Consider the following 27225-nt stretch of genomic DNA (forward strand, 5'->3'; position numbering starts at 1 on the left):
CATTATTCAAAATTATTAAAAGATAGACCGTGGCAAGACAATTTTCGACAGAAGCAAATTTCCAATTCCGCTATCGTAAGAAGCTTCTTGGTGACAAAAATGATATTACGGCAAACAATTCTATCATACATCTATATATTTGGAGCATTAATTTCGAATTAATGAGAAAATTAGCAGATGAATCAATATACACTTTACTGGTCAAACATTTTACAACCATACCATTAATTATACCAATATCGTATTAATTTCATTAATTAACTCGTTAAATTAATCATTATTATTAAATCTATTAAATTAATGCTACGGAAATGAATAATTTTTTATCAAAGAAAGAAACTAAAATACTAAAATAAATAAAATTCCAAGTCGATCTATTCGAAATTCTCAGATCCTATAGAACACGCATTACAAGTTCCAAATATTTGATCGACACAATTAAGAAAGTGTTACCAAATTTTTGGTCTATAGTCTATATTCTGAACGTGTACAGTCCTGTCTGACGTTACAGTAGTCAAACTAATCTATATAGGGTGTTATCAAACAGATAACGTTGCCGGAGCTCCTATCTGGTAGCCATATTTTCGATACAATATATAGGTGATCGATATATCCACGTATAGTTCTCAGTAACTGAGAACACGGTATCACGGTTTGGTCGAGGTGTCGATTTCGAAATCGTCGTGGGCAATTTTGATCGTCTGTGTCCGTCTGTGAGTCGATACTTGCTTCACAGAAAATTGATTTTTACGTGGTAGACAATTATGCTACGGTTGTTCGTACCGTCTCGTAACGTGTTCGTGCGTCGTTCGAAATATTGAGAAATTAATGGACAAGCCAGGATCAAGCCTGCGTTATATTTCAATGATTTATTGAAGTGCCGGGCCTGTTTTTTACATTTCTATGAAAAATATCCTTTCGAATGAACTCGTCGCCAAAGATCAGTCGCTTTCGAGGTTGAACGAGAGTCTAAAGCAGAGAGCAAGACTTTCTCGCGAGCTGTCGTACGAATACGAAGCAGGCTCACGATCTAGAAACAAAAAGGCGAAGAGAAACAAAGAGAGAGAAAAAGACAGTTAAAGAAGAGAACGCTGGAAAATGGCAAACGGATACGACGAATGCTACGACGCATCCTGGCATCTGTTCCCTCCGGATTACGTCGAGGAGGACTATAGGTAAGGATCCTACGAGAAAATCGATTTACCAAACAATGGAACTCGGTTTGCTTGCTTCGTATAAGAAGCAAGGATCAAGTGGAAACTAATTTCCTTTGAAAACTGAGGATGAAAAGATCGAAGGAAAATAATCTTCTTCGATTTTTATTATTTTTTCAAAATCACCTCTGCAACAAACAATACTGTCGTTTCACTATCGCGATGTTGCAGCGAACACCAATTGCCTAAAAAGTTCCAACAATTTCACAATCGACGAGTTTCGAGTTGGAAACGCTGACTCGCAATTAGAAACACACGGGCAGCGACCATCCGCGTTACGATTAATCCGAAATTTATGGTGGAAACCAACAGGTGTTGGTACTTGGGCCCTTTCGGTTCTCGCGTGTCCCGTCGTGTAACAAGGCGTACCACTCTATACCGAAGGATTCGCCTAACCAATATGCGTGACTGCTCTTAAACGTTCGCTTCCGGTTTCCGGCGTTATCCGCCTAATCAGATGTACCGATCGATCCCTCAGTACCAATGCCACGATATTACCACATAGTATCATCGATATTGTTTACAAAGTGACTCGTATTCGATCGAATCACAGTAAGTAAGGGTTATTTTAGTCATCTAAGCTTCGATATGTTAAGATTCAATCTTGAACTGTGCATAATCGAACTTGTATACAGGGTGGTTGGTAACTGGTGGTACAAGCGGAAAGGGGGTGATTCTACGCGAAAAAACAAGTCGAAAATATGCAATAAAAATTTAAAAAATTAAAAAAATAATGTCACTTAAGACAACGATCTACAGTGAGATCTGTTATAACGAGACGCGATAAAGTGGACGCGTACCGAGCGAAAATTCAAAGTGGATTCTCTCGAAAACAAAACCTCGAACGAAAAATTTTTATTCTATATTTTCGACTTCTTTTTTCGCGTAGAATCATTCCCTTTCCGCTTGTACCACCAGTTACCAAACACCGGTTGGTACAAGCGGAAAGGGGGTGATTATACGCGAAAAAACAAGTCGAAAATATGCAATAAAAATTTAAAAAATTAAAAAAATAATGTCACTTAAGACAACGATCTACAGTGAGATCTGTTATAACGAGACGCGATAAAGTGGACGCGTACCGAGCGAAAATTCAAAGTGGATTCTCTCGAAAACAAAACCTCGAACGAAAAATTTTTATTCTATATTTTCGACTTCTTTTTTCGCGTAGAATCATTCCCTTTCCGCTTGTACCACCAGTTACCAACCACCCTGTATATTACGAGGCACAGTTATGATTTGATATAATAACGAGACCGTGGATTTTTACGTATTTCTGAGATATTTAGAGGTGCAAAGCGCTTAGAAAGCTCGTAATATGCAAAAATATACGAAATATCCAAGATATAATACTTGTAATATTTGTAACATAGAACAATTTTCTACGTAATTTTCGTTTTTTTTTCTTCTAATTATTATATATTCATAAAGAGACGAGTATATATACAATAAGTACAAAAAGTATTTCTACGTATCCTTGTTCTTCGATAAAACAATTTTTTTTATGAGATTCCACGTTTCGTTTTTATAGTTCCAAATTTGTATAGTCACGCGAGAAAACTACTAAACGATACGATTTGTCTCGACTCGAATGTTTCTACCTTATCATATTTTAAGTAAAATCCGCGAAGCTATACGACAAATCAAGGTAATACTCGTGCAAGAACAAATCATTTTTAAGGTATTACATATTTTTTCATAGCGCCGTTTAATCTCTTTAGATTACGTATTTATAAGTCACATGGAAAATTATGACTCTTGGTAACGTTATCTCGAATTAAAAATCGGTATCTCGCCAGGCACTGATTTTTCAAGTTTATTGCAAAAGCTTCGTATATTACTTGAAATATAGAGGTTTGGTGATATTCGGAGCAAATTGTAAAGTAATTTCTCTAGTAAAGTCTTGTTCAGTTTTTCCATTGGATTTTGCAACTTTGTTGCCAGGACTTAACAAATATTCTAAAAATATTTTTAAACGCCACCAATGATCTTCATCGTAGAAAACAGAAATACGAATTAGAAATAAACATGTATTTTAAAATAAAGTAACCTAGCCCCTGTCTCTAGTTAATCATCTTCGATGATGAATCACGTGAATCGAGAGTTCACAGAAATTGAAAAAGATTTGTAAGATTTTAGAGTAACGATTATTACGTGACTATTATTATTAAAAATGCGCTTTCGCAATTATAAATATTTGATATACTTACACAACAAGAGATTAACACGACGATAAAAATGATAAAATTAAAAAAATATTCCCAAGGATCATTTTATGGAAAGTGAATTAAAAATCATTTGCATCTCTCAATTACGATCTACGAGCGTACAATGAGATTTGTCTTTCGATCGAGAAGCGATAAGCCTTCGATCTTAATGTTAGATTCAGTCGACACGCGAACTACGTTCGTCCGATTGCCACAATTCGATGCAGGTCGATCGATATGACCACGCGATCCTACTGACGGACGTATTCCGCTCTTTTTTTCTCTTATTGTTCGTCACGTCTCACGTGATTAACGATTAGATACATAAGATAACGCGAAACGATGCCAGAACACTGTGGAATATTTATTCGCGCATTGTTTCACCAACTGGGAAATTCCTCTTCGATATTCATTGAAAATTCTTCGATTATTTTATGCAAGAAGATTATAAGTCTCGAAAGTCACGTTTCCAGGAATTACATTCAGATTTTAGATTAAAAATATGTAACTCTGTGGTTTGAAGATTAAACAGCGATCGGATAGTCGGACATTTTTTCAAACCAAGGGAGCACGAATAGTTGAAAAATAAAGGAGTTAACAGTATTCTTTCTGGTAAAAGATTTAACCTTCGTACTTTAAACGCCTAACGAATATTTAATAAACAGTTTGCAAGAGCCATTTAATATTTCAAATGTAATATACGCGTATTGTATCAACCTTGTAGGTGTTATCGTTCACGCTCTGATTAATTGAGATAATTCAGAGAAATTTTAGCTTCGATAATTTCCTAATGAATAAGTTTAGGACTTATGGTTCCCATTTAAAAAAAAAAGTGTAGTTGCATCTTTCCGATGCACCGATGCATAAAAATGCATAAAATTACTTGCATATTATGCACCACCTGATACCATTTAACTTTCGCTTGTGACATCTTCCTCTATCCTTGACCGTCTAGAAGATACAGCCAGTTCCAGTTGCACCCTGTGCGTATTAGGTTGTCCGGAAAATGTCTTTCTTTCGCAAACGTGTTTTTTACAAACGACGTTTAACGACGTGAAACCAAGTTTATGAAATGTCGCGGTGTTTATCTCGACAGAACGAAATGGATCGTTCGTAATTCGACAAAATAACATAAAACGAAAAACGTTATTTATTTTTAGTATTTCCTCGTAAAACGAAAGAAACTTTTCGGACAACCTAATAGTAACAACTACTAAACGATAAATCTTCGATCATCGCGCATAAAGCTCCATACACGTGCACATAACAGGATGAAGGAGAAAAAGTTATCGAGAGGGACGAAAGTTCTCGAGTGTAGATGAAGGCCAGTATACAAGAATCGCTTTTCCAGAATCTTACTTTCCGTTCTTATGTATAAGATGTCCGACTGACCGAAAAAGCGAATGGAACTTATCCTTGTGCCTGCCTCGAATAACTTCTTAAACGTTTCTTAAACGATGGCGGCGGTAGCTGATCTTTAACGAGCCGTGCACAGTTTGAGTCACGTTTGGTCCAGTGGCATTCCACCGCGTCGAAGGTAGGGAGAAGTCCTTCTGAAAAAAAGGAAAATGCTTTGTGGAAGAGGGTTCCTCGAAAGCCACCCGTCGAGCCACCTACTACTAGACGTACTACGTTCATTCACGACTCCAGGCTCCGTTGATCCATTGTAACTGGTTTCATGAATGAACGTAGAATGTTCGTTTTTCCGCCGTCATTTTCCCCTCTTTGCTTTTCTTCTTTCTTGTCGTCGTTCGTCATCGAGGGTGAAGAGTCTGCTGGTATAGGTACAAGCAAACAGAAAGTAGATTTTCAAGGGTTTTTCGAAAAGGATACCACCAAGGGTACGTTTAGATGTTGACAAAGTGTTCGAGGGATGAAGAGCGTAGAGTGGACGCGTTAGATTTAAGTTATTTCCAAAGATAAATATACCGAATGCTATAGGGATAAATGGTGAAGCGCGGTAGCTGGTTGTAATAATTATGTCAATAAAAATCAACGTCAATTATCTCGAAAGCGTCTGTACAACCTGCAAAATTGCGAATTTGATAATTAGTAAAATAGCATCGAATAATATTCGATTCAGATAATTATGACTCGTCGAGAAACGGCACTCGAAAGTTTGAAGAGTAGCAAACCGACTGCAACAGCCGAATTCGATTTTTGGACGCCCTTGAGCGTATTCTCGAATGACCACTTGATACTTGGTCGGTTCACAGAAAGATTCAGGTGTTGAGGCTGTGAAACGTGCCAGGATGAATGGATGTTCCATCCATTTAGCAGATATTTTCTGTATCCTTCATTAACATGACAATATCGGTACCTGTCGGCCACCTGAGGCTCCTGCTACGTTCTTATTTATTGTCAGTACGTGCCAGCGCAACATTTTCCTCTACAATTTCCGATGCCAACCTCTTTTCCTTTCAAACGCTATTTCCGCTTTTTCTTCGCAGTTCAACCGGTCTTTTGTGTTTCGTAGATCTGCGTTTATATATGCGAAATCTAAATGTTCAAGTGGTACTAGAGTTTACCAGCTCGACTATCGAAACGGTCACCCTCGAGTGCCGGCTTGAGTGCCTGTTACATGGGGATCGTAAAAATTTTTGAGTATCGTTACTCGTGTACTTGACGACTCGAGTGTTGTCCAATATTATGGATTTTCATTTTATATTACATACTTTTCATTCGATATTATGAATACGCTTGTGTAATACGATTTTCTGTACGAATCTTATTAATCGGAACGTAAATGTTCAAATTCAGATTTTTATGAACACCATTGTTCGCAATTGTCTACGGAACGCAAATGAAATAGAATCTACATAGAGATTCGTTTTATAAATGTCACGACGAGTACTATATTTTCGATATTTTATTCAAATACCGCGCAGATGCTTTACGTAGCCACTGTATAGCCAACCAATTGCTATAATATTACAAATATAATTAATGACAGACATTTCTCAGTTTTATGCAGACGAATAGAAAATTATCTTACTCATCGTCCTTCTACGATTTCCGATCATTTGCAATTTTTATCTGCCTTCTGCATACTAATAATACATTACTAATAATACTTTTACCATACAAATTTCGATATATCGCGTGTCGTTTTCTATTTTCCCAAATACCGTTGTAAAAATTCTATATGGTCTTGTGATTCAACGAATTCCAATATTTTTGCTAGTCCCTTTCTGTCTTTTAAGTATCAGCGAACAAAAGTTGAAGAACAGTTCCTCGAATTAACAATTTTCCTCGCTATTATGTTATCTAATTTGCATCTATTGTGTGTTTCCACGCCGAATATCGCTACGGAAAAGCCATAGACCAACAACAGCAATGAACATTTTTCCAAGGGAGAGTATAGCTCCTAACGAATGATACTGGCGATTTATTGCAACCAACGTTAGGTTTGGTTAGGTTAGGTTAGGTTAGGTTAGGTTAGGTGGCCTACCAGCTGGCCAAGAAGTTTCCCTTCGCTTCTCTCGATATCTTTATCTTTTGCCACGCTTCTTAAAGATCTCCAAAATAATCTCGAATCTTAAACCGCTTACAATTCGCACTAGCCCACCAGCAAATCTGGCATAGTCGATTGAGAAGTATCGGCTTAACAAGTGCAAGAGAAACCGGTTTCCTCAAACAGTGGATTAACTGGAAGGCAGGTCATGCACGAGTTAGTTGGATGAGCTACCTTGATTTACCTTAAAATTTCAGCACCCCAAGCACCCAGTTTAACCGATCAGTTCGAGTTAATCAGCGAGGCTAAGAGCTATTGAGAAGATTATCAGAATTTAAACGTTCGAATCTAATCTGTTGATCGATTTTTGCTTCTGTTTTTGGGCTCGTAGGTATTTGGAGCAACGTTTATTGAATTTTAAGTATCCAGATAGATGCTAGTTATTTGCATGTACGGTAAAATACAATTTGGCGATCGTAACGTTACAAGAAACTGATCTTTATACGATAAAAGACACGTAGCAACAATTTCAGTCGTATAGCTATTGGAAAAATTGAATTATCCGATTTCTCGGTAACCAACCGATTCGCATAATCCTGATCCTACCGTATTGGCAGGTAAAAACCCTCGGTATAATAACACTCGATCATCGAAGGGTCATGATAATCCATGCCACGATACCCTTTGGACAATATTCAGCGAAGAAAGCAGGAGGATCGCGCGGCGAAGCCGGTAAAACAATGAGACGCAGACAAATTGGGTTGCGTGCTCGAAACAAGTTGGCACAGCTATCGCCAAACAGTCGTGGGATCCTGGCAAATGTTGCTCGATTGCCCGGCAGCTCGAACTTCTCCAGTATTCTTCTAGCTTTTTTTTTCCTCTCTCGTTTCCCTCGTTCCCTTTCCTTCCACCACTTTCTTCCTCCGTTGCTCTTCCTCCGGCAAAAGTACGTCGACGCTTTGAAGTTTTCAGCGGACTCGGGCGAACGATCATTGGAAAAATCACGAGAGCGTCTCGTTGAATCCGATTCTAACCGAGTTAGAACGGCGCAGCCGTGGAAACGGCAGACGATTCGTGCACGCTCGGCGTCGTCTTCTGGAAAAGAGTTTCGCTGAACACGCGAGAGCCTCTACTCGACGATCCTTGTTCGTGCATGCTGCGGATTCATCTTTATTCTTAATGTTTCGTGACTTTTACCTATCTCTTTTTATGTGCCTATCTTCTTCTTTCGTTCTTCCGATATTTCTTTTCCTGTACATACGATATTTATTGGTCTCTGTATGTAATAATCGCGATGAACGCTTTTTAAGCGAACGTTGGAGAATTCTCCGAGCCGTTGTTTCAGAACTGAAATCAGCATCGCGTATCCTCTTGCTTTGAATTGTTCGTAACTTTTAGTTGTTTCTCCTTATACAGGGTGATTGGTAATTGGTGGAAATATAAGCGGAAAGGGGGTGATTCTAGGCGAAAAAAGAAGTCGAAAATATAGAATAAAAGTGTTTCCATCGAGACAACGATCTACGGTGAGATCCGTTATAACGAGACGCGATAAACTGCACGCGTACCGACTGAAAATTCAAAGTCGATTTTCTCGAAAACAAAGCCTCGAACGAAAAATTGTTATTCTATATTTTCGACTTCTTTTTTCGCGTAGAATCACCCCCTTTCGGCTTGTACCACCAGTTACCAATCACCCTGTATATTTTGTATAATTCTGTTGGAAACGAACTTGTTACATTCTTTTAACGTGGTCTTCGATCAAAATTATGTAATCTTTTATTTTTGGAGAATACATGAATCACATAAGCCTTACATTAAAAATTAATTGAAAGAATCTCACTGCAGATCAATATATCCCCACATTGCTACCAGCTTATTATCAACCACCCTGTATACTTTCTCTAATTTTGTCTTTTTCTCTCAGCTACATCTTATTGCTTCTTTCGCATAACTTGAGATAAAGGTTGTATAACGTGCATTTGAAATTGAAAGTATCCTTTGATCTTTTGTTCTACGATAGAAGATTTTTTGGCATAAATTATGACGACTGATGCAATCTGAGCCAAGATAACAGAGTATTGTACAACACGATCGTGAATATACTGTAAATTACGATGTTCCTAGATTCTCTTTCTCCTTTAGGCTGGCATTTTGGAACAGGATCGAAGAATAATTTGAATCTCGAAGTCTGTACTTGTAAAAACTTGAAACACTGGATAGAAATGTACAGTAACAGAAGCGTGTAAATCGAGCCTGTCAAAGTAATTTACGATTTTCTGTTCTAGTAACACGAATGATTCACTCCCTTCTGTTCACTCGTGAGTATCGATAACTGCACTTATGACACTGCCTTAGCCACCATAAACGGCTCAACTTCGCTTTGCTGGAATAGAAAATCAAGAGTTACGCGGATATTCATTTCTAAACGTTTCGATATCTTAATGAATGTCCCACGATATTTTTACACACGTACTTTCGATTCTAATGCCATTGATATCAATTTTTCACGTTAATAACATTCATAATACCAGTATCGTTAATATCCATTCCCCGTGTTATCAATCCCGGCATATTTACATTTTTAACATTGATAATATTCTTAATATCAACAGCGCCAGTATTCTGTACACTGTTAACAACATTTTCAATCCCATTGACGCTATCTTAATATCTTAATACCTTAATATCGATACAACTAGCGATATTTCTGTTCCTAAATATCGATTACGAATACCACTTCCTCTATCAGTGAAAAACTAGGTGTATGGTTAATGTCAGAAATGTGTTAAAATTGTTGAAGATGGGCCGGAAACGAAGCGGTTCGGCGCAAAGATTTTCCAACGGCGATAAATGCGAAAGGGCGAGAGCTCATGAGAAAAGTCAGAAAGGTTGGAACCGCCCTCTTCCGTACTTTTTGACTTTTTCGCCGAGCAGGGACCCACGCGATCGCACAAAGCCTGGAACTGAATAAACCGGAAACCCGCTCCATCGTCGCCCCTGTCCCTTTGCCTCTTCTCTTCTCTTCTCTTCGATTCACGCTTTTTTCGCCTGTCTCTTCTCGCGTATACGCGCATCATAATATACCTGTATTTATGCGGGTCACTTTCTACGCGATTTGATACAACCTGCCGGTCTATTATACGTTTCCGGCTCTCGGAAAAGCATTAACAGGATCAATTTGTCCTTCCTTCGAGTACTTTCTACCTGTACAGGTTTTTACGAACGGCAACACGCAGCGGCCTGTGTTTTGAATTGGACAGATTTCCTTGGGCGTATGATTTGCGATTGGGACATTAAAGCGGAAGTGTGGCTGATTCGCGTGTATAATAAAAAGGTGAGAAACGATATTGTCAAGAAGTTGAGGTATTTCAAGAATTTGGAACAGAGTCGGGACAATTGGGAAACTGATTAGTTTGTGACTTGAACCGTTTAACGTTTCAGTTTACCAACGTGAAGCAGATTAAACGATGGACAAAAGAAGGACTAAACGTGGTATACCAAGGATTATCGTAACTCTCATTCTATACAGGGTGGTTGGTAACTGATGGTTCAAGAGGAAAGGGGATGATTCTATGCGAAAAAAGAAGTCGAAAATATCGAATAAAAATTTTTGTTTTTTTAATTTTTTCATCGAGACAACGATCTACAGTGAGATTCGTTAAAACGAGACGCGATAAAGTGGACGCGTACGGAGCGAAAATTCAAAGTCGATTTTCTCGAAAACAAAGCCTCGAACGAAAAATTGTTATTCTACATTTTCGACTTCTTTTTTCGCGTAGAATCAACCCCTTTCCGGTAGAATCACCCCCTTTCCGTTTGTACCACCAGTTATCAACCACCCTATATATTCTTAGTACATCGGTAAGAATTATCCTGGTTAAAGTATATTAGGATATATCGTTAGGATAGTATATACTAGGATGTTATTAAGTATCGTAAGGTTATTTTCCGAAATTATGACATTCGGAAGATTAAAAGATCATGGGAAATATTCTTTTATATACTTCAATGAACCATTTGTGTTCTCTTACATTGGGCAATGAAATTAGTATAATCCCTACTTCAATGACTTTATCGATCTAACAAATACTCAACTCTAAGTTATCTCAAAACCTGTATACTATCCGAATCAGCTCAAAGTATGACCTGATTATCCAGAGTAATCCACGTTAGGAAATAATTGCGTTAAATGTTCGATCATCGATTTCAAAATCTCATAGATCGGGAATTTGATTGCCATCGATATCGTAAACATTAGTATTTATATATTCGATGCTCGATATCTACGAACCAATCGTAATATTTTTTATTCATAGAAATTGACAAGGTACAGATATACGTTTTTCTGTTCGACGCGCTTCCATAATGTCAAACAACGTACAATCGTGACATCAACGTAGCGTCGAAAATCACGCGTAGTTGTAAAAATCGATAACAACGAAAGATCAAAGCCTCCGTATTTGCATTCGTTATTCGGACGCGTCAATTTTTCCACGTTTCGTAATACGTAATACCAGCCACCAGGAAGCCGTGTCAGACCTTCAACGGCATAAACTACGTAACGATCGTGACTACGCCCGAGGACGCTTCTAACCCACTTTCGACTATCGACACACACACACGGTATCGTTGCAGTATAAATACAGAAAGAAAACGAACCGTAAAGGAAGTGGCCTAAAATTGACAGAAGAGAGACGAAGAGGAAGAAAAAATCGAAATGACACGGTAAAAGCACCGCTAATGCCCTTTCACATTAACACTCGACGCAAAGTATGCTCTCGGTGTAAAAAGCCCTGATCGATGGAGCGATCCGATTGGTGGAGCCGCGACGAGGGTTAAAATCAACCCCCTAGACACTTCTCAGGGCCGATCCTCTAGAAACTAGCGTCCGATTGGTCCACACGAGGCTCCACCCCTTCGATGAAAATTTACCCCTAGCGCCTCTGGACAGTCTATTCTCGTTTACGAGCGTTTGCTCGAGCGTTTCGCAATTTCAATAAATTTTCATTCCAGCTTCTGTTACGTTGCACTCTTCGATCTCAAAAGTAGACTGCCGGCTGCACGCTGCTTCCACCGAATAGACGGTGGATTTTTAGACAGGTTCACCTATTTGCTTTTGACCTGAGTATATTTGTTTTTGAAACGAGTAAACGTTCCGGTCGATGGCCATAGAAAGCGATTTCGTGGAATTCGAAGAATTTTCAAAGAGATCCGAGTAGGTTTTCAGAATTCGAGAAACGTCGCATCGATTTTCGTTTAATTAGTTTGGTAGATTAAACTTTCTAATCGTTTCGTTTTCGGTGACAATTTTCATAATCACCTGTCTAACGTTTGTAAGGAACGTTTGTAAGAAGTTAAGAACATTCAAACAACTGGGTAACTATTGAATACCAGTTTCTTTTGGAAAGTATTTCTCGAAGCTGTAGACACGAGCCTACCCCTGAGCAAATCTCCAAAGAAGCTTCTCCTTTCGAGCCAGCCCTTTCCACCTGAAATCCCCATAGTCGAAATGGAACAGTCAGAACGTTTCTCTCTCCTAGATTGATTTCTATGCTGTCCGCTCGAAAGAACGGTCTACTACGTACGCTGGAAAATTCAGCCAGCTAATTCTCTTGGCTGACAGAGAGGGGTGGACTGTCGTGCGACTCGGGCCGGAGGGTGAGCTCGGCAATCCCCGCCCCTGGCGAAGATCCGCCCTCGGCTTCGAGGGTGCTTGACGAACGAAACTGTACGGAGGTAGGGAACACTAGCCGTCAAGTGCTCGTCGAGGACACTCAAAAAGTACAAGGAGAGTCCTTCAGCCTAGACCAAGTCGAATCGCGTCTACCCGTTTCCTCCGATCTTCTCGATCTCCTTCGATTTCTACCTCGATACAAAATGAACGTGATGCGAGTTGGCGCGATGTTTCCGCGAGTTCCTGCTTCTCGTGACAATACGCGGAACGTTTAAAAGTTTGAAACGTCGTTGCTCGGAAGCATAGCGGTGTGTCGTCTAGAATCTAAACTAAGATCAAACTCGTGAGTGTTGGTGAAACGAACGATGGACCACGAACAACCGTTCGATAGAAAGACAGTGGTCGGGTGTGCGAGTGAACTGATCGTTTGAACGACGACCGATTCCCAGTGGTTTGGGCAAGTGATATTTAAGCAAGTTGGAGTAGAAAAAGGGGACGAGAGTGGACGAGTGATAGTAAGCAGAAGGTAGGAGAGAGTTTTAGAAAAGAAAATCGAACGGGAAGAGGGGTGTTAAAAGATAAAAGAGACAGGAGAAAGGGAGTAATAGGAAAAGAGGGAACGTCGGTGCGTGAACGAGTGTGCGAGAACCACGAGGACATTAACATGTACTGACGCCACTACTAACATCTCCTCGACTTTTCAAAATGGCGGACAAGAATAAGATTCTACCCTGGCCGCTGCTATCCTATCCGACCAGTCTCTTGAATCACGTCTGGTACAGCCAGATCGCTTTCAATAATAGGTAAACGAACTAGATGAAAAAGAAGAAGAAGAAAAAAAAAAAGATACATAGCGAATATATCACGTGTACGAAGCTTATTTTGCCGGCACTGCCTATCCTGCCCTACCCGCCCTCTCCGAGTAGTGTAGAATTCGATCGTCGGATCAGACCCTTACGCGGTATCCTTGCGGAATTTTCGCATGCTCCTCGGTTGGATTCTCGTGAAACGAGATTTCGATAAAATAATTTAGAGAAGAAGAGATGGGAGAATGGCTTTAGTTGGCCGAACGGAGAAGTTCTTGTTGCAAAGTATCGCGTAGATTTTTAGTTGGATTCGTGGTAGGATAAATGTTGGGTTTCTCGGGAAATTGGAGGGATTTAGTATATATCGAAATTAGAAGAATGGCGATTCGTTCGTCAACTATTATATAACGAAGAAACAAGCAAACGTTATCTACGGTTGGTTTACAATTTTTCTAAAAACATAACAGAGTTCGAAAATGGCCCGAGATAGAGGAAAAAGTCGTAGGCAGTGGCTCGATAATATTATCGGTAATTATTTATTGTCTCGTAATCGAAAGGAGATCTTGATGGCCCTCGAATTCTTCCACGTGGCTCCGCTGACATGTATCGAAGCTTATCGAGCACTCGTTCGATTATCGACATCCCTGATTAACTTCTATAACGCGCATGGTTTCATCGGTCAACTTTTCGTTGCAAAACAGCTGACAACGAGTAATAAAGAGAAAATCGGCAATTCTTCGATACGAACTTTACAAATATTGCGATGCTTAATTCGAAGTTGGAATCGCTGGTGACTTCAATGCTGCAACTTCCATTTTAATTGCTAGCGAACGAACAGTTTTAGGAGCGAAAAGTAACGCTAATTGGTTTCTTCTTCGACCAAGTTCCCGGTTGAAAATTTCCAGCGACTGTTTTATTTTCGAACGCCAGTTCCATCGAAGTTTCCACGAACTTTTTTCATTAGTTTCGTGATTTCGGTATTCGTTCTGGCAAGTAGAAGGAAGTTTAGTTATTTAGAGGAAACGGAAATTCTTCCGCTTGGGATTTAACTTTCTCATTTCCTTCGACTAAAGTGGAAACTTCTATGTCAGTTCGGAATTCTGCTACAAGTTCGAACGAAAAGCATAAAGAAACGGTATATTACCGTAAATCTGAGACTCTGGTTGTTCTATAGCGAAGAAGAAATTTTATTACAAAGCGCGATCTTTTATTTACACGAAAATTTGTATCCATTTCGAAAATAGATTTTCACCTTTTAGAAATCGTATCTTTCCGCGTATCTTTGCGTAACGAGCGCTTTAACGATCGCATTGCGCCACTGTGCAAGTTTGTAGTTGTAGGAATACAAGTTAACGATCTAATCCTGAAACTCACTAACACCGAAGATCGATAATCCTGGAAATTTCTATATAACGCGATATCAAAACGCTCTGATATCTCTGTCCTTATCAGACTTTTTAAATCTTCTTTTTCCTAAAACACCAGCGAAACTGCGATATCGAGAAACAGTGCGGTCGACAGGCGTCGATTAAGAAAATCTTCTGATGGCTTTTTGAACCAGGAACGTGGCCGAACGTGTTACGATAATAGCTAGGTTCGGCTTAAACTTGAAGGGCAAAAATTCGTTTCTGTAGCGGAAGACAGGTTGTTTGGCAGCAAAGCTGCAGGTATCCAGTCTTTTGACGGCACAGAACGCGTCTAATCGGGTCTTAAGAGTCCTGCTGGCTTCTTGACGCTTTTCGCGCTGCAGGAAAACTTGGAAAATTGGATTGATTCCGTTGAAAACCGACCTTCGTGGCCGACTTCTCGACTCGCAACAGCCTTTCGTTTAAACTAAATCCACGACCCCATGTCTCGATCCTATTATTTCGACCGATAGCTTCATTTTTCTATGATTTTACAAATTCTACCTACATTTTCTTTCGTATCATTTTTTCAAGATAATTGTTTCGTTCTATTTTGGAGCAGATTTACGTACTAACGATAGTTGTGCACGTGTATTTAGATGAGAAATATATTCGAATAGGTAGACGCTCGATCAGCGTAATCCTCCACGTTTTCTAACGATTTTTCTTTGTGGTTTTACTGTTGCAGAATATTGGAGAGCATCAAGATGCCCAGAACAAGTTTCCACATCCATGACATCCTGCAGCTCGATTCTAAACCGTCCCAGGAAGAAACGGAGGTACAAGGTAAGAACAAGTACAATTTTTCTAATCTTTTATAGCCGAGTCGTTTCTCCGTTATCTCGATCGTAGAAGAATCGATTAATTACGCTATCGGTTTCCATTAAAATCCATCAACTTTGCGATAGAATCCGTCCATTACTACGATCTAGTTCTCCCCTTAGAAATTTCTACGCTCGTTTGGAAATTTGAAAATTTCGCTCGTTAAATATGTATTGGATTTCTTTTATCTCCAAATGTCGCGCGTATAATTTCATTCTTAGTTTTAAAACGTTGGAAATTTCAATTCTATCGTTCTATCGTTTTATTAATTCATTTCTCTGATAAACTAACTTTGCACAAATTCCCGACAAAATATTATTGCAAATTTAAAGTTAGATACAATCGATGTTAAAGACTTGGATCCTGAAAATTCTCGTTACAGGTAGTACCACGGTGCTACCGACCACGAACGATGTTCCGTCGGCGTATCAACAGTTTTTCGAACACACGACGGCCATGTTACAGCCCGCGATATACGCGAACTTGAACAGAGGCACCCTACCACCCCCGCCGCCTGGTTTACTGGGATGGCCGACTGGTCCAACGTTACCAACCACATTACCTCAGCCTCTGGAGGAAGTTAACGGTGAGTGAGAAGAAAGAAAGCACGATGAATCGTTGCAAATCACCGATACAGAGATTAAAAGCGATTGGCGACGAGTGGACTGCGGTTGTTTGTGCATTTATGGACAATTGAAATAAAAAAATGCATAGGATGCGTATAATACGAAATATTCAAAGTGTCTGTTGTAATATACAGAGAATGAATCTCTACTTTGCATCTATATATTTTCTTTTTTTGTATTCACAAGAAATTTGCATAAATATCCATAGTTTGGTTTAGTTCGTAGTTTAACTGGCATCATAGTTCAGTTATCCTGATATTAGATAGCAGGATAGTAGATATGCTGCATATTTTCCGGATTTTCTTCTCAAATTCTTCTCGTTTACAGTGAAAGTATCCTTGATTGAATAATAAAAAATTAACTTTATCCACGAGTTTGATAAATCATGGTAATTTTCGTGTCCGAAGCTCTCATCGATTCGCACGTCTCGCACATTTTACCAAACGTTCTTGCGCTTTTGCTGTCGAAATCGACTAAAGAATACTTCTAAGAGGCAGTGTATAACGTAGGAAGAAGGGGCTGTATCGAAACCCTTATTTATTTAACACCCTACAATTGGCCCGCGTCGGCTAAGCAGGATCTAATGGTCCTATAAAAGATCCTTGTGGGTCCTGTGCACCGATTGGCCAATACAAGAAGACAGATGTCCCTTCGAGGACAGATGCGTGTAGCTCTGTAGGCCCTCGATGAATCGAAATTGTCACGCCCAAAAAATCCACCGGTAGCCTATCGGCTCTTTTCACCTTTTCTCCTTATCTTCCCTTCGTTTTATTCCTTTTATATCCTCATCCCCTTTTTTCTCGTTGAACATTCGTGGAACCGAGAAATCGTGCATTTCACCCCTTTAAATGCGGAAAACGTGGTTTCGATCAGGTAGCGAATTTCCTGGAATTTTCAATGTTTTTATATATTTTTTATATACATTCTTCTTGCGAGAAACGATCGTTTGGATCGATCTTTGTAAATTGAAAAATTTCCTTGAGAAATGTCGAACGAGTCCTAAAGATTTATTTAAATTTATTCGCGAAGGGTTAATATTTTAACTCGTTAATCGTTTACTTGCACCTTATCCTTACCAGGATTACGATAAAACGCATTAAATTTCGACTCGAGTATTTCTAAAATTCGGAGAAGCTCGTAAAACGTGAGATATTTAGAAAAACAGAGCTCGCGACTACTTGCTCTCATAGTAAAATAATTTGACAAGAATCGCGAGTTTCTGACGTGAAAGGGAAATTTGATGCTGATAGTATCTCGAAATTAGGGCTTGATTAATCGCAGAATCGTTCTTTTCGAAGATGTTAACGTCTCCGTAGCGAGGAATGTCTAATTGAAATCACGACGCGACTGCGACTACAGCCTAATCTCCCATGAAAATGATACAGTCGGTCCCATGGGGTGCAATAGGGTATCAAACAGGCTCTATATTGCTTCACACTCACCCTAGCCAGGCTTACGGGTCTTTCACAAAAGCGTATTGTATGTTCACGAATCCAGGGACCTCGTAGTCGTACATTAAATTAGCGTGTCTCTAGGCCACCGCGGTATTTGCCACTTTAGCCGAAGATTAATCAAAATATTGTTGGATTAAACGGCGAACAGACCGAGTATACTAAATGCTGGTCTCTATGCTTTCTTTATCTCTAATTTCTAACCCAAGTTTCGTCGTTTTTTATTATATATTTATTTTTTAGAATTTTACGATTAACAGCAGTTTAAAATTTAGTCAAATCTTCTTTTATTGTACTTTTCTCGAACATTTCTTGCTATTGCTAATCCAAGTTTCGTCGTTTTTTGTTATGTATTTATTTTTTAGAATTTTACAATTAACAGCAGCTTAATAATTAGTCAAATCTTCCACTTGTGTATAAATCGAGAGTACTTTTATTGTATCTCGAACATTTCCTGCTATTTCTAATCCAAGTTTCGTTGTTTTTTGTTACATATTTATTTTTTAGAATTTTAGAATTAACAGCAGTTTAATAATTAGTCAAATCTTCTTTTATTGTACTTTTATTGTATCTCGAGCATTTCCTGCTATTTCTAATCCAAATTTCGTTGTTTTTTGTTACATATTTATTTTTTAGAATTTTACGATTAACAGCAGCTTAATAATTAGTCAAATCTTCCACTTGTGTATCAATGTGAGAGTACTTTTATCGTATCTCGAACATTTCCTGCTGTTTGCAATGTTTAATAGTTGGCAGAGCAATTTCGCTGTACGAACGATCGATCGATTTATATTGTTTCCTTGCAAATGGAATATCGTAGCAGTCATCGTCGGCGAAACATCGACGGTTTAATCGCTTAATTTATCCTGATGCATTTAAATAAGCTACGTATGTACGTCGTCTGAACGATGAGCAAACACTCGTTAACAAGACTCGAGAAGATCGATACAGGCTTGCATCTGCCTGCAATCAACGTTAGGAGTTGAAGGGTAGTAAAAAATACAGCTGTAGCAATATTTCAGTCATTCTGACGATGATTCTTTTCAAACGATGTTTATTCATTTTTGAGGAACTAAAACGAAATTGACTTCTAACTCCGGGTGCAGACGTAGTAATGACTAAATATCGGAAAAGCAACATATACGAGTAACTGTCAGAGACATAGAAATTACACGATTTTGTCAAAACATCGTTTAAACGATTATGATCGTAGAAAAGTTAGAAAAATACTAGATTAGTAAAAAAGCGTTTACAGCTCTTTAATCTACTAATTTTCAATCGAGAGACGAGAAATTATAATTCATCCTGATTTACAGATACTTATTTAACTTGGTATCCGATCAATTCTACAAGATTAATGCGCAAATTCCAATTGGTTGTTCTTAAAATTCCGTCCAAGTTCAACCTATTTTCATCGCTCGATCTCCCAAACGCTTTTCACAAGATTCGGCGAATCGTCGAATTTTCTTACAATCGATGTGTAGAATATCTGAGAAACTTTCGTAGCGTTCATCGATCGATCGAAATTCGCCTGTACCAGCCAATTCGACTAAAAAATCCCACGAGAAACGTACGTTCAACTTGGAAAGTAATATCGTGATGTTCAAAATTGCAGTGTTGCAGCAGCCAGACTCAACGAGCCCGACGATCTCGGACCTTTCGTTCCCGCCGAAACAGGAGACAAACCACGAGTGCAAAGAGGAGGAGTCTGCTGATTTCGAAGACGAGCAGCAGGCAAACGAGGCGCAACCACACGAGACTGAACACAAGAAACGAAAAAGACGAGTGTTGTTCTCGAAAGCGCAAACGTTCGAGCTCGAGAGGCGTTTTCGACAACAGAGATACTTGAGCGCGCCGGAAAGAGAGCATCTGGCCTCGATCATTCGACTGACGCCCACGCAGGTGAAAATTTGGTTCCAGAATCACAGGTACAAGACAAAACGTGCAGCCACTGAAAGGGTAGAGGCCAGTGGAAGTGGATGTTCACCCAGAAGAGTCGCGGTCCCATTGTTGATCAAGGATGGAAAACCTTGTCAGTCGAAATTAATGGAACCTACCACGTATCCAAGCACTGGCCAAGTTCCTATGCCTCCATACATGCAAAAGCCATACTGGTGGTAAAAAAAGCAACGGTGAACTGTTAAACGCAATCGTCGAATGAATTGCGAATCAATTTCATCGTGGACTGTTGCTAGACTATTGGACATTGTTGGCACTGGGATATCTGCGGGATTGTTGGGAAATGGGAATCGGGATAATCGTTATAGGGGTAGATTTATCCGCAGGTTTGTGGACGAAACGGTGGAAGATTGTTATTGTTAAGTGATTAGATTCCGGTGATGCAAGATGAAATATGGTTACTGTCTACGAATAATGGACACTCTTCCTGAAACGAAGAAGAGAAAATGGACGGGTGATGTCTTCTCTTGTGAATAAAACTGTTGATGGTTTTCGCGACCGAATTCTGCGAAGATTTGTCAACGATTCGATCGATGGTTATTATTTATGGACAACGAAGAGTGGATGTTTCCAAGAGGAGTTAACAGGAAACAGAGTTTCTCTATTGAATGTTAATATTAATATTGATAATTATCGGATTTCGATGAACGAAGATCGAGAGATAACTTGTGAATAATTTCGTCGATGATTATTACCAACAACCAGGGTTAGATATTTTTGAAAGGAAGAATAATCCGAGTGGAACGTAGCAACCGAACGTATTTATCGATCATTGATGAACAGGCCCATCCGAAATCGGGAAGGTATCTTAAAACCACAGTCAACAACGGATTAAGTGCTTCGTAAACAATATCTTAACTGAAAAGTTCAGTTCTTAAAAAAGACAAGTGATAATCGAAGAATCTTAAAGTAATATATTATACCGGTAAACATCGACGATAAAAATCGGTTACGAACAAGTCAATAAGACGTTGTTATCGATAATTCCCAGAATACGGAGAATACAAATTGACCAAGAAAAAGTCACTGAGATGTTGTGGATCGAAGAAAAAAAAAACACACAAAGTTGGCATCCGAAGGATAACTTTAAGAAAAACCATGCTGAAACTCCGAAGTGAATTCCGATGGGAAAAGAATGTTACCGTTACCATTCGTAGTAAGATTATCAAGAATGAAACGTATTATTAGCGTAGGTATCGTTAACAGTAACGAAGAGCGTGTTGTCTACAGAACTTCGAGGATATTCGTGTTCTCATCGTCAGAATAAACGAATTACTCCCGGTCGAAGTTGACGATAGACAGAGGCGTTCTAATTCGATATAGAAATGATCGAACGCTACACGATGGAGACACGGTGGCAATTACGCGAATTCGATGAAACTTTTAATCGATAAAAGTGTCATTCGAGTGATACTATGCGACTACCGATGTGACTACGTCGTGTTTCCTCGATCGTATCAGATGTTCGCGGTGGACTGGCAAAACCAAAGATGAAAAATCCTAAACGTCGTAACGACAGAGTGATCTACTACGCTATAAATAGACAATTGGATAAGATACGTATGTATATACGTAAGCATCGTGGAGTCAAAACTTTGGAATCACTGTACGAGTTGATGTATAATTTTGCTAATTCGTAAAACTTTCTAGTCAAATAAATTTAAATTAACTAAACTAGAGAAACTAAAGAACTTTGACTATAAAGAACGATTTCGATTAGATTACTTAATTTTAGAGTGTTGATAGGTTTTATCGCATAAAATCAAGAATAATATGCAATAAGGCTGGGTATCCTAAAAAATTAAGTAGCTTAATTTAAATTATTGTAATTATTATAATTTAACGATCATCCATCACCCCCAACCACACCTTTACCGATATCTGAAATAGCTTTAATACCAAATATCCTCGAATACTCCTATAAGCAACTATCGTTAGTCGAGAAGATCGATTAAGCATAGCTAAGAGCGTGATTTCAAATTTTTGGCCAGTATCGTAGGATCGATCGTTAGATAGATTCGCAGTTTCCAGGTTATTCGTTTTCTTTCTTCGATTTGTACAAAGCTGTGGTTAGTCCATGTAGCGTGTATGTATGTGTATATATGAGTGTACTTTGAGAAAAGTATTTCTCGCGTTCGTACTTAAAGATCCTAACAGAGATCCGTCGTTCCTTCTTACGGACAACGGATAAAAAAATTAAGTATAATATCAAAGTTAATATCGTCGTTTTTCGTAAGACGTTTGCAAAAGGAAAAATGGCGTGCAGCAAAATTGCAAAGATTCCTGATTGTTCTTATGTAATACGAACACACCACTTTCTATCAATCTAATCGCGATAACGAGATAAAATAAAGCGAAAAACAATCTCTCGTGGAGAGTTAGAGAGTAAAAAGGTCGTTACATGTACATTCTTACAAAATGTAATTAGTCGGAAGAATCAAGCTTGCAACACGAAAGATTTAATCCTTAAAGGTTGTCACTGGCGAAAGATTGCAGCACATCTTACAAATCAAAATAATGTCCATTTATTATCGTTCGATATTAAACATTATTAGAACATTCTTTTATTTGCAGTGATTAGAAATAATAATATTGCGATGGGTAGACGAAAATTCGTATGGGACGAAATCCCACGCATGATAGCCTTTAAGGGATAATTTCTTTTCTTTTCTTTTTTTTTGAGATGAAAAGAAAAATCATCGTATATAGATTCGTAGCAGAAATTCGAATATCGTGATCGTTGAGAAAAATATCACACGGTAAGTCGTTAATTGTATGATTTGAACGTCCGTTGTAAAATAAACGCAGTCCAGTTTTGTAAATGTTACGCGTTAAAGATCTTTTTCGCGTTATCGTACTACCAAGATTCTCGATTGTTTCGTTTCTCAGAGAGAACGTTTCGTAGAACGAGGGTGGGAAGCTGGTATTATAGTGTAATTATAGAGAAGTGACGTGACAGATACCAGTCGATACAGAGATCCCAGTTTATCACCTTTAATTAAGTAGCATGTAATTACGTCGAATAGGTTGTATATATGTACATTGTGTATAATACATAGTAGTCTGATATATCAGATACATATTTAATAAAATCGAATCTTAAGCGAATCGATTGTATTTTATTCCTTCTCTCCCATTGGAAAAAAGACATCGTAACGTCAAAATGCTTCGAAGCGAAACAACGATGCCAAACAACGACCATATATACGCTCTTTTTAAAGTAATAAATCAGAGTCTCCTAGATATTATAAAATATAGAATATCAGAAATGTTGAATATTTGAAAAGCATTCCGAAGAAAGAAATAAATAATTTTAATATCGTCGTTTGACTCTTCTATAAAGTCATAAAATATATCTGCGACATGTGAAAATTCATGATCGATATTAACCTGTATATCAATATATCGTTTCGTAATATGATACAGGAGTTTTAATATCGCTCTGACGTATTTTGTTGTCAAGAACATCGACTAAAACTAGATTAGCAAGTTCGTAATTGCTACTGGAATCAAACAGATGTAACGATTATAATTATCAGTCGAGTCGTATGATCTTTTGCATGAAACGGTGTAGACGTAATATCCGATGATAAGTAGTTCGTAATTATTCAAGTGATTTCATACGTTACCTACGTATTGATCGAGAACATACGATTATCGATATTGGTACTATACGATGTTGCGAAATTTGCCTCCTCGAATTGAAAATGATTATATACCCCGAATAAAGAGATAACGAAAGTTATCGGCAATGCTTTAAGTAGGAAGAATGGTAAATTGAAAAATGATTCTTCTTATCGTGGAAAATCGCTCTGATTGCTGCGATGTATATTTTCAGACAATGATCGTCATTTTTAATCGTTTAATTGATACGTCTCGACGTTTCTAATCATCGACGGATAAAAGATTTGCCTAATCGAATTTTAGATCGAACTATTAGCTTTCTAAACGCAACGAGGGTATAATTGGAATATCGAAATATCGCGACTTGAAATTTTCTTTCATCATTTTATGAAAATAAATGTTTATGTAATATCTATATACGCGTATGATAATTTAAGCAAGCATTTACAAGAGAAACGCGATAAAACAATACACTCGAGACAGATCTCTCCCCTATTCCATCCCTCGTTCCTTTTTATTTCTCTTCTCGACCGTTCTATAACATTTCCCTTTTTCGGGACACGCCGGAAGACGGTGTAGCTTGAGTGACAAGCTTCCGGTTTCCGTTTCCGAGCAGCCATCTTGTTACCGGTTTAGATTTCCTGAGGGCGTCCTGTCGAACTTCGACAGGGGCCACATTTCGATCTCTGTGTCCAGAACTTTCCATTTTTCCATCACAATGCCAACGATATCGTAATCCACTCGAATTTGCGTCGTGTACCGTTCGCATAGAAACTGACGACTGAGTACGTTTCGTAAAACTGAACTTTAAGTCACCACGACCGAGCCTGTACACGATCTTCCTGCTATTTTACGCAAAATATAATTTGATACCATTGAAAGTATATGCGTAGCGAAATATTCGGATAACAGAATTTTGAAACGGCGCATTCGTTGGGCGTTGAGTAATATTTAATACGAGTACACTTTTTAAATAAATATTTAGAAAGATAGGATAGCGGAATATTTGAGAAAAATTAGAAATAATTGAAAATTAAAAATATAGAACGACTCGTTTCGCAAGTTCCACGTTTTGGCCCTTAATATGAATTAATGAAATGAAACGAATATGAATTTTGTTTGAACAGGAAAACATCGTGCCATTATACTCTGCAACGAATTAGCGATCGCAGATAAGTCGATAAATAATTCAGGTGACGATCGATCGATTACTGGCTTTAGCGAAGTGCAGAAACGCTACGCGATCCGATTGGTTGTTCTCTGATTGATAAACGATAATTTCAATCGCGAGGAAAAGGAAACTCGCCGATAAAGACGCTCTTATAAATCGAACCATGTATTTTGCCCCTGTGTATCGTACATTCGCAAAACATACGATTCTCGGAATCTAAATATGGGATAATTAAGTTGGACTCGAGAATTGTAATAACCAAATCTGATATTCTGTAAAATGAAAGATATCTTAGAAATAGATAAAACGAAACATCGTAATTTTTGGGTAAACACGAGCAAATAAGGAACGTCATTTTTTAAACTAACTTGGTATTTTCAGAATTTCATTTTTATTTTATATCTAGCGCGATTAAACACACAAAATTACGAAGACTTTGAAAGATTTCGAAAGATTCGCTTCATTTCTAAAAATGAAACATAAAGTTACAGGACATTTGAAAGAATCATTGCTAATATTCACGACTCGTTCCAATTTTCCGCTAAAAATTTTCTTAAATCGTAAACAATTCTTTTCGTTCGTTAAAAGTAACAGCGAGATCGAAATATAAAAATTGGAGGATCACAAATTCTGGATAAACTACGCTCGAAACGTAAACGAAACGAATCGTTTAAAATTCCTCTTCACCGTCGAGCAACCTCGATATCGTCTCGAAGAAAATGAAAATCAAATTTTCAACGTAATCTCTGTCCCCCGCTGAGTAAGTAACCAGCGACCATCGAAAATATGTTGCACTTTTCCAGCAATTCAACGTATCCCTGTTCCATAGATCCCTTTCTCTTGGTCCCTGGTTATCTTGCTCGGTCGAGCAACGCGAGAGATGACGTAGCGAAGTAAATGGAGTGGACAGCGGGCAGCATATGCTTTGTGCCTGGTCCTTCTACAAAACGAAACCACCCCACGGAGGAATATTTCGCGGTGGTGTGCGCGAAATGTCGGTGCGTTGAACCGGAAGCGCGAGATAACATTCACCAGCCACCGGCCATGATTTATACGGCCGGCCGTAATCTATAGAGATTTCGACGTAGTCCACCGTCCAGACTTTTAGCTAGAAACTCTACTCGATCTTCTGGTGCGGTAGAGTGCTCGTTCATCGAATTCTGTTCTCGAAGAGCATAGAATAATTTGGTTGCACAGCGGAGGAAAATTATCCGATTGAGATATTGAGTTGGCAACTAAATCGTGATGGACAGTGAGACGCGTTGTTGGTTAAATTAACAACGAGACGAGTTAATTCAATTAACTATATTTACATGTCGGAGTCAGGTTGTCATTTTGGGACGTTCGATGAAACTTTACTTACTTTACCGTCGCGGAAGTAGCTAATGTTTATCGGCACAAATGTGGACACTACAAGAGGCTATGAATAATAGCGGCGATAGGATGGTCGAGATGAGGGTGACTACGAATTCAGGTTCGATAACGAATCCACGGTCCACGGGAGGACAAGTATCAACGTAATACTCGATTCGGGTAACTTCTCGATAACTCAATCAGCAATTCGTCCAACGACTAACTAACAAACTGACTCCCTCGTAATCCAAAAGAAAGTGCCCTTATATACTCCTGTCCTCACTTCTCGGGTCAATCTTCGTTTTTAAGGAGAGCTATATAATCGTTTCATACCTCTGTCAGATACACGTCCCTCCCGTGACCGTGGCTACGTCTAGTGACCCGCTACGTCGCTTCGAGCCCGAACCCATCGTCATGAAGTCAGATTGGAACGTTAAATCTATTTTTTATTTTTATTACTTAAGTGTAGCTATAGTAAAAGTCTGGACGAGGGTATTGGGGTCTTTCCCAACATTCTTTCATTTCCGACATACAGATATTTTAAAATGTAGAATACAAAGTTAATCGCAAGATTGAGCGATACTGATACCAATTGTTACGGTAATTCGCTAGACTGATTCGTTGTACTTATTCGCTCGACTGACTGTCTGATTGACCGACTGTTGGAGAACATGGTCGTCTATTTATACTGGTCGAGGGGGTACCAGAAGGTTTAAACTTGTCGCCGGTTGTAGGTTGCACGTAGCAGCGACAAACCAGAGTTTCTTTATTACATTATGTGCGTCGTACAGTGTTAATCCTCTGTGGTAAAACAACTATGTGAGGCATCTTCGTATCGAAACGTCCTAAGACGCATGTGTCGCTACAAAGCGTCATTAGGTGGTTTTGACAAAATCCGCGATCACTTGGTTGCCAACCCAATATTTCGACAAAATAGCCGCAATAAATAAGGCGAAGGGATAATTCGGTGTAAAATTTGCTTCCATTACGACCTCGAGCTGGGCATTTCGACGATCAGAAAGAAGCAAAACAAGCGTATCTCCTTAACAGATTAGGCATCTCCGAAACTAGAAAAAGTTGGGAATAAAAGAAAAAGGAATATAGGGGCCAGCGATGTCACGTGGTCTTCGATCAATGGAAAGAAGAGAATAAATTGATAGTTTGTCGAACGGCGGGACGTCCCCTAATATTTCCGAATGTAATCGAGGGGGTGTACACGTACTTGGAGAAGCAAGAAAAAAAAAGGAAAACTAGAAAGTATCGGTGAAAAGGGTGAGGAGTGGATGAACAAGGCAGGAGAGAAAAGAGGGGCGAAAAAAGAAAAACGAAAAAAGTTGGACAATGCAGTTACGATTCAGGATAGAGAGGGCGAGTGGACGACACCCGTGTTCCGGGGGTATTTTATTGGCTGGTTTCCGTGGGGTGGAAATTCCGTGTAATGTATGAGATGTTTGCGTG

General features: G+C 38.8%; 1 protein-coding gene across 4 annotated transcripts; it reads left to right on the forward strand.

Annotated features, from left to right (window-relative positions):
- The first annotated feature begins 609 nt into the window (after window positions 1–609).
- LOC100741206 (homeobox protein XENK-2-like) lies at window positions 610–22727 on the forward strand. 4 transcript variants are annotated; one of them, XM_012392454.3, is made up of 4 exons: window positions 610–1175; window positions 15450–15547; window positions 15966–16169; window positions 19276–22727. In XM_012392454.3, the coding sequence occupies exons 1-4, from the start codon at window positions 1099–1101 to the stop codon at window positions 19779–19781; spliced, it is 885 nt and encodes a 294-aa protein (XP_012247877.1). In that variant the 5' UTR covers window positions 610–1098; the 3' UTR covers window positions 19782–22727. The 4 variants fall into 4 exon arrangements, with proteins under 4 accessions (XP_012247877.1, XP_033180185.1, XP_033180177.1 ...); XM_033324294.1 differs by having other exon boundaries at window positions 16019–16169; XM_033324286.1 differs by lacking the exon at window positions 610–1175 and adding an exon at window positions 12640–13352.
- Window positions 22728–27225: the final 4498 nt, after the last annotated feature.

The sequence above is a fragment of the Bombus impatiens genome, unplaced genomic scaffold (assembly GCF_000188095.3).
Source record: "Bombus impatiens unplaced genomic scaffold, BIMP_2.2 scf_0051, whole genome shotgun sequence".
NCBI lineage: Eukaryota > Metazoa > Arthropoda > Insecta > Hymenoptera > Apidae > Bombus > Bombus impatiens.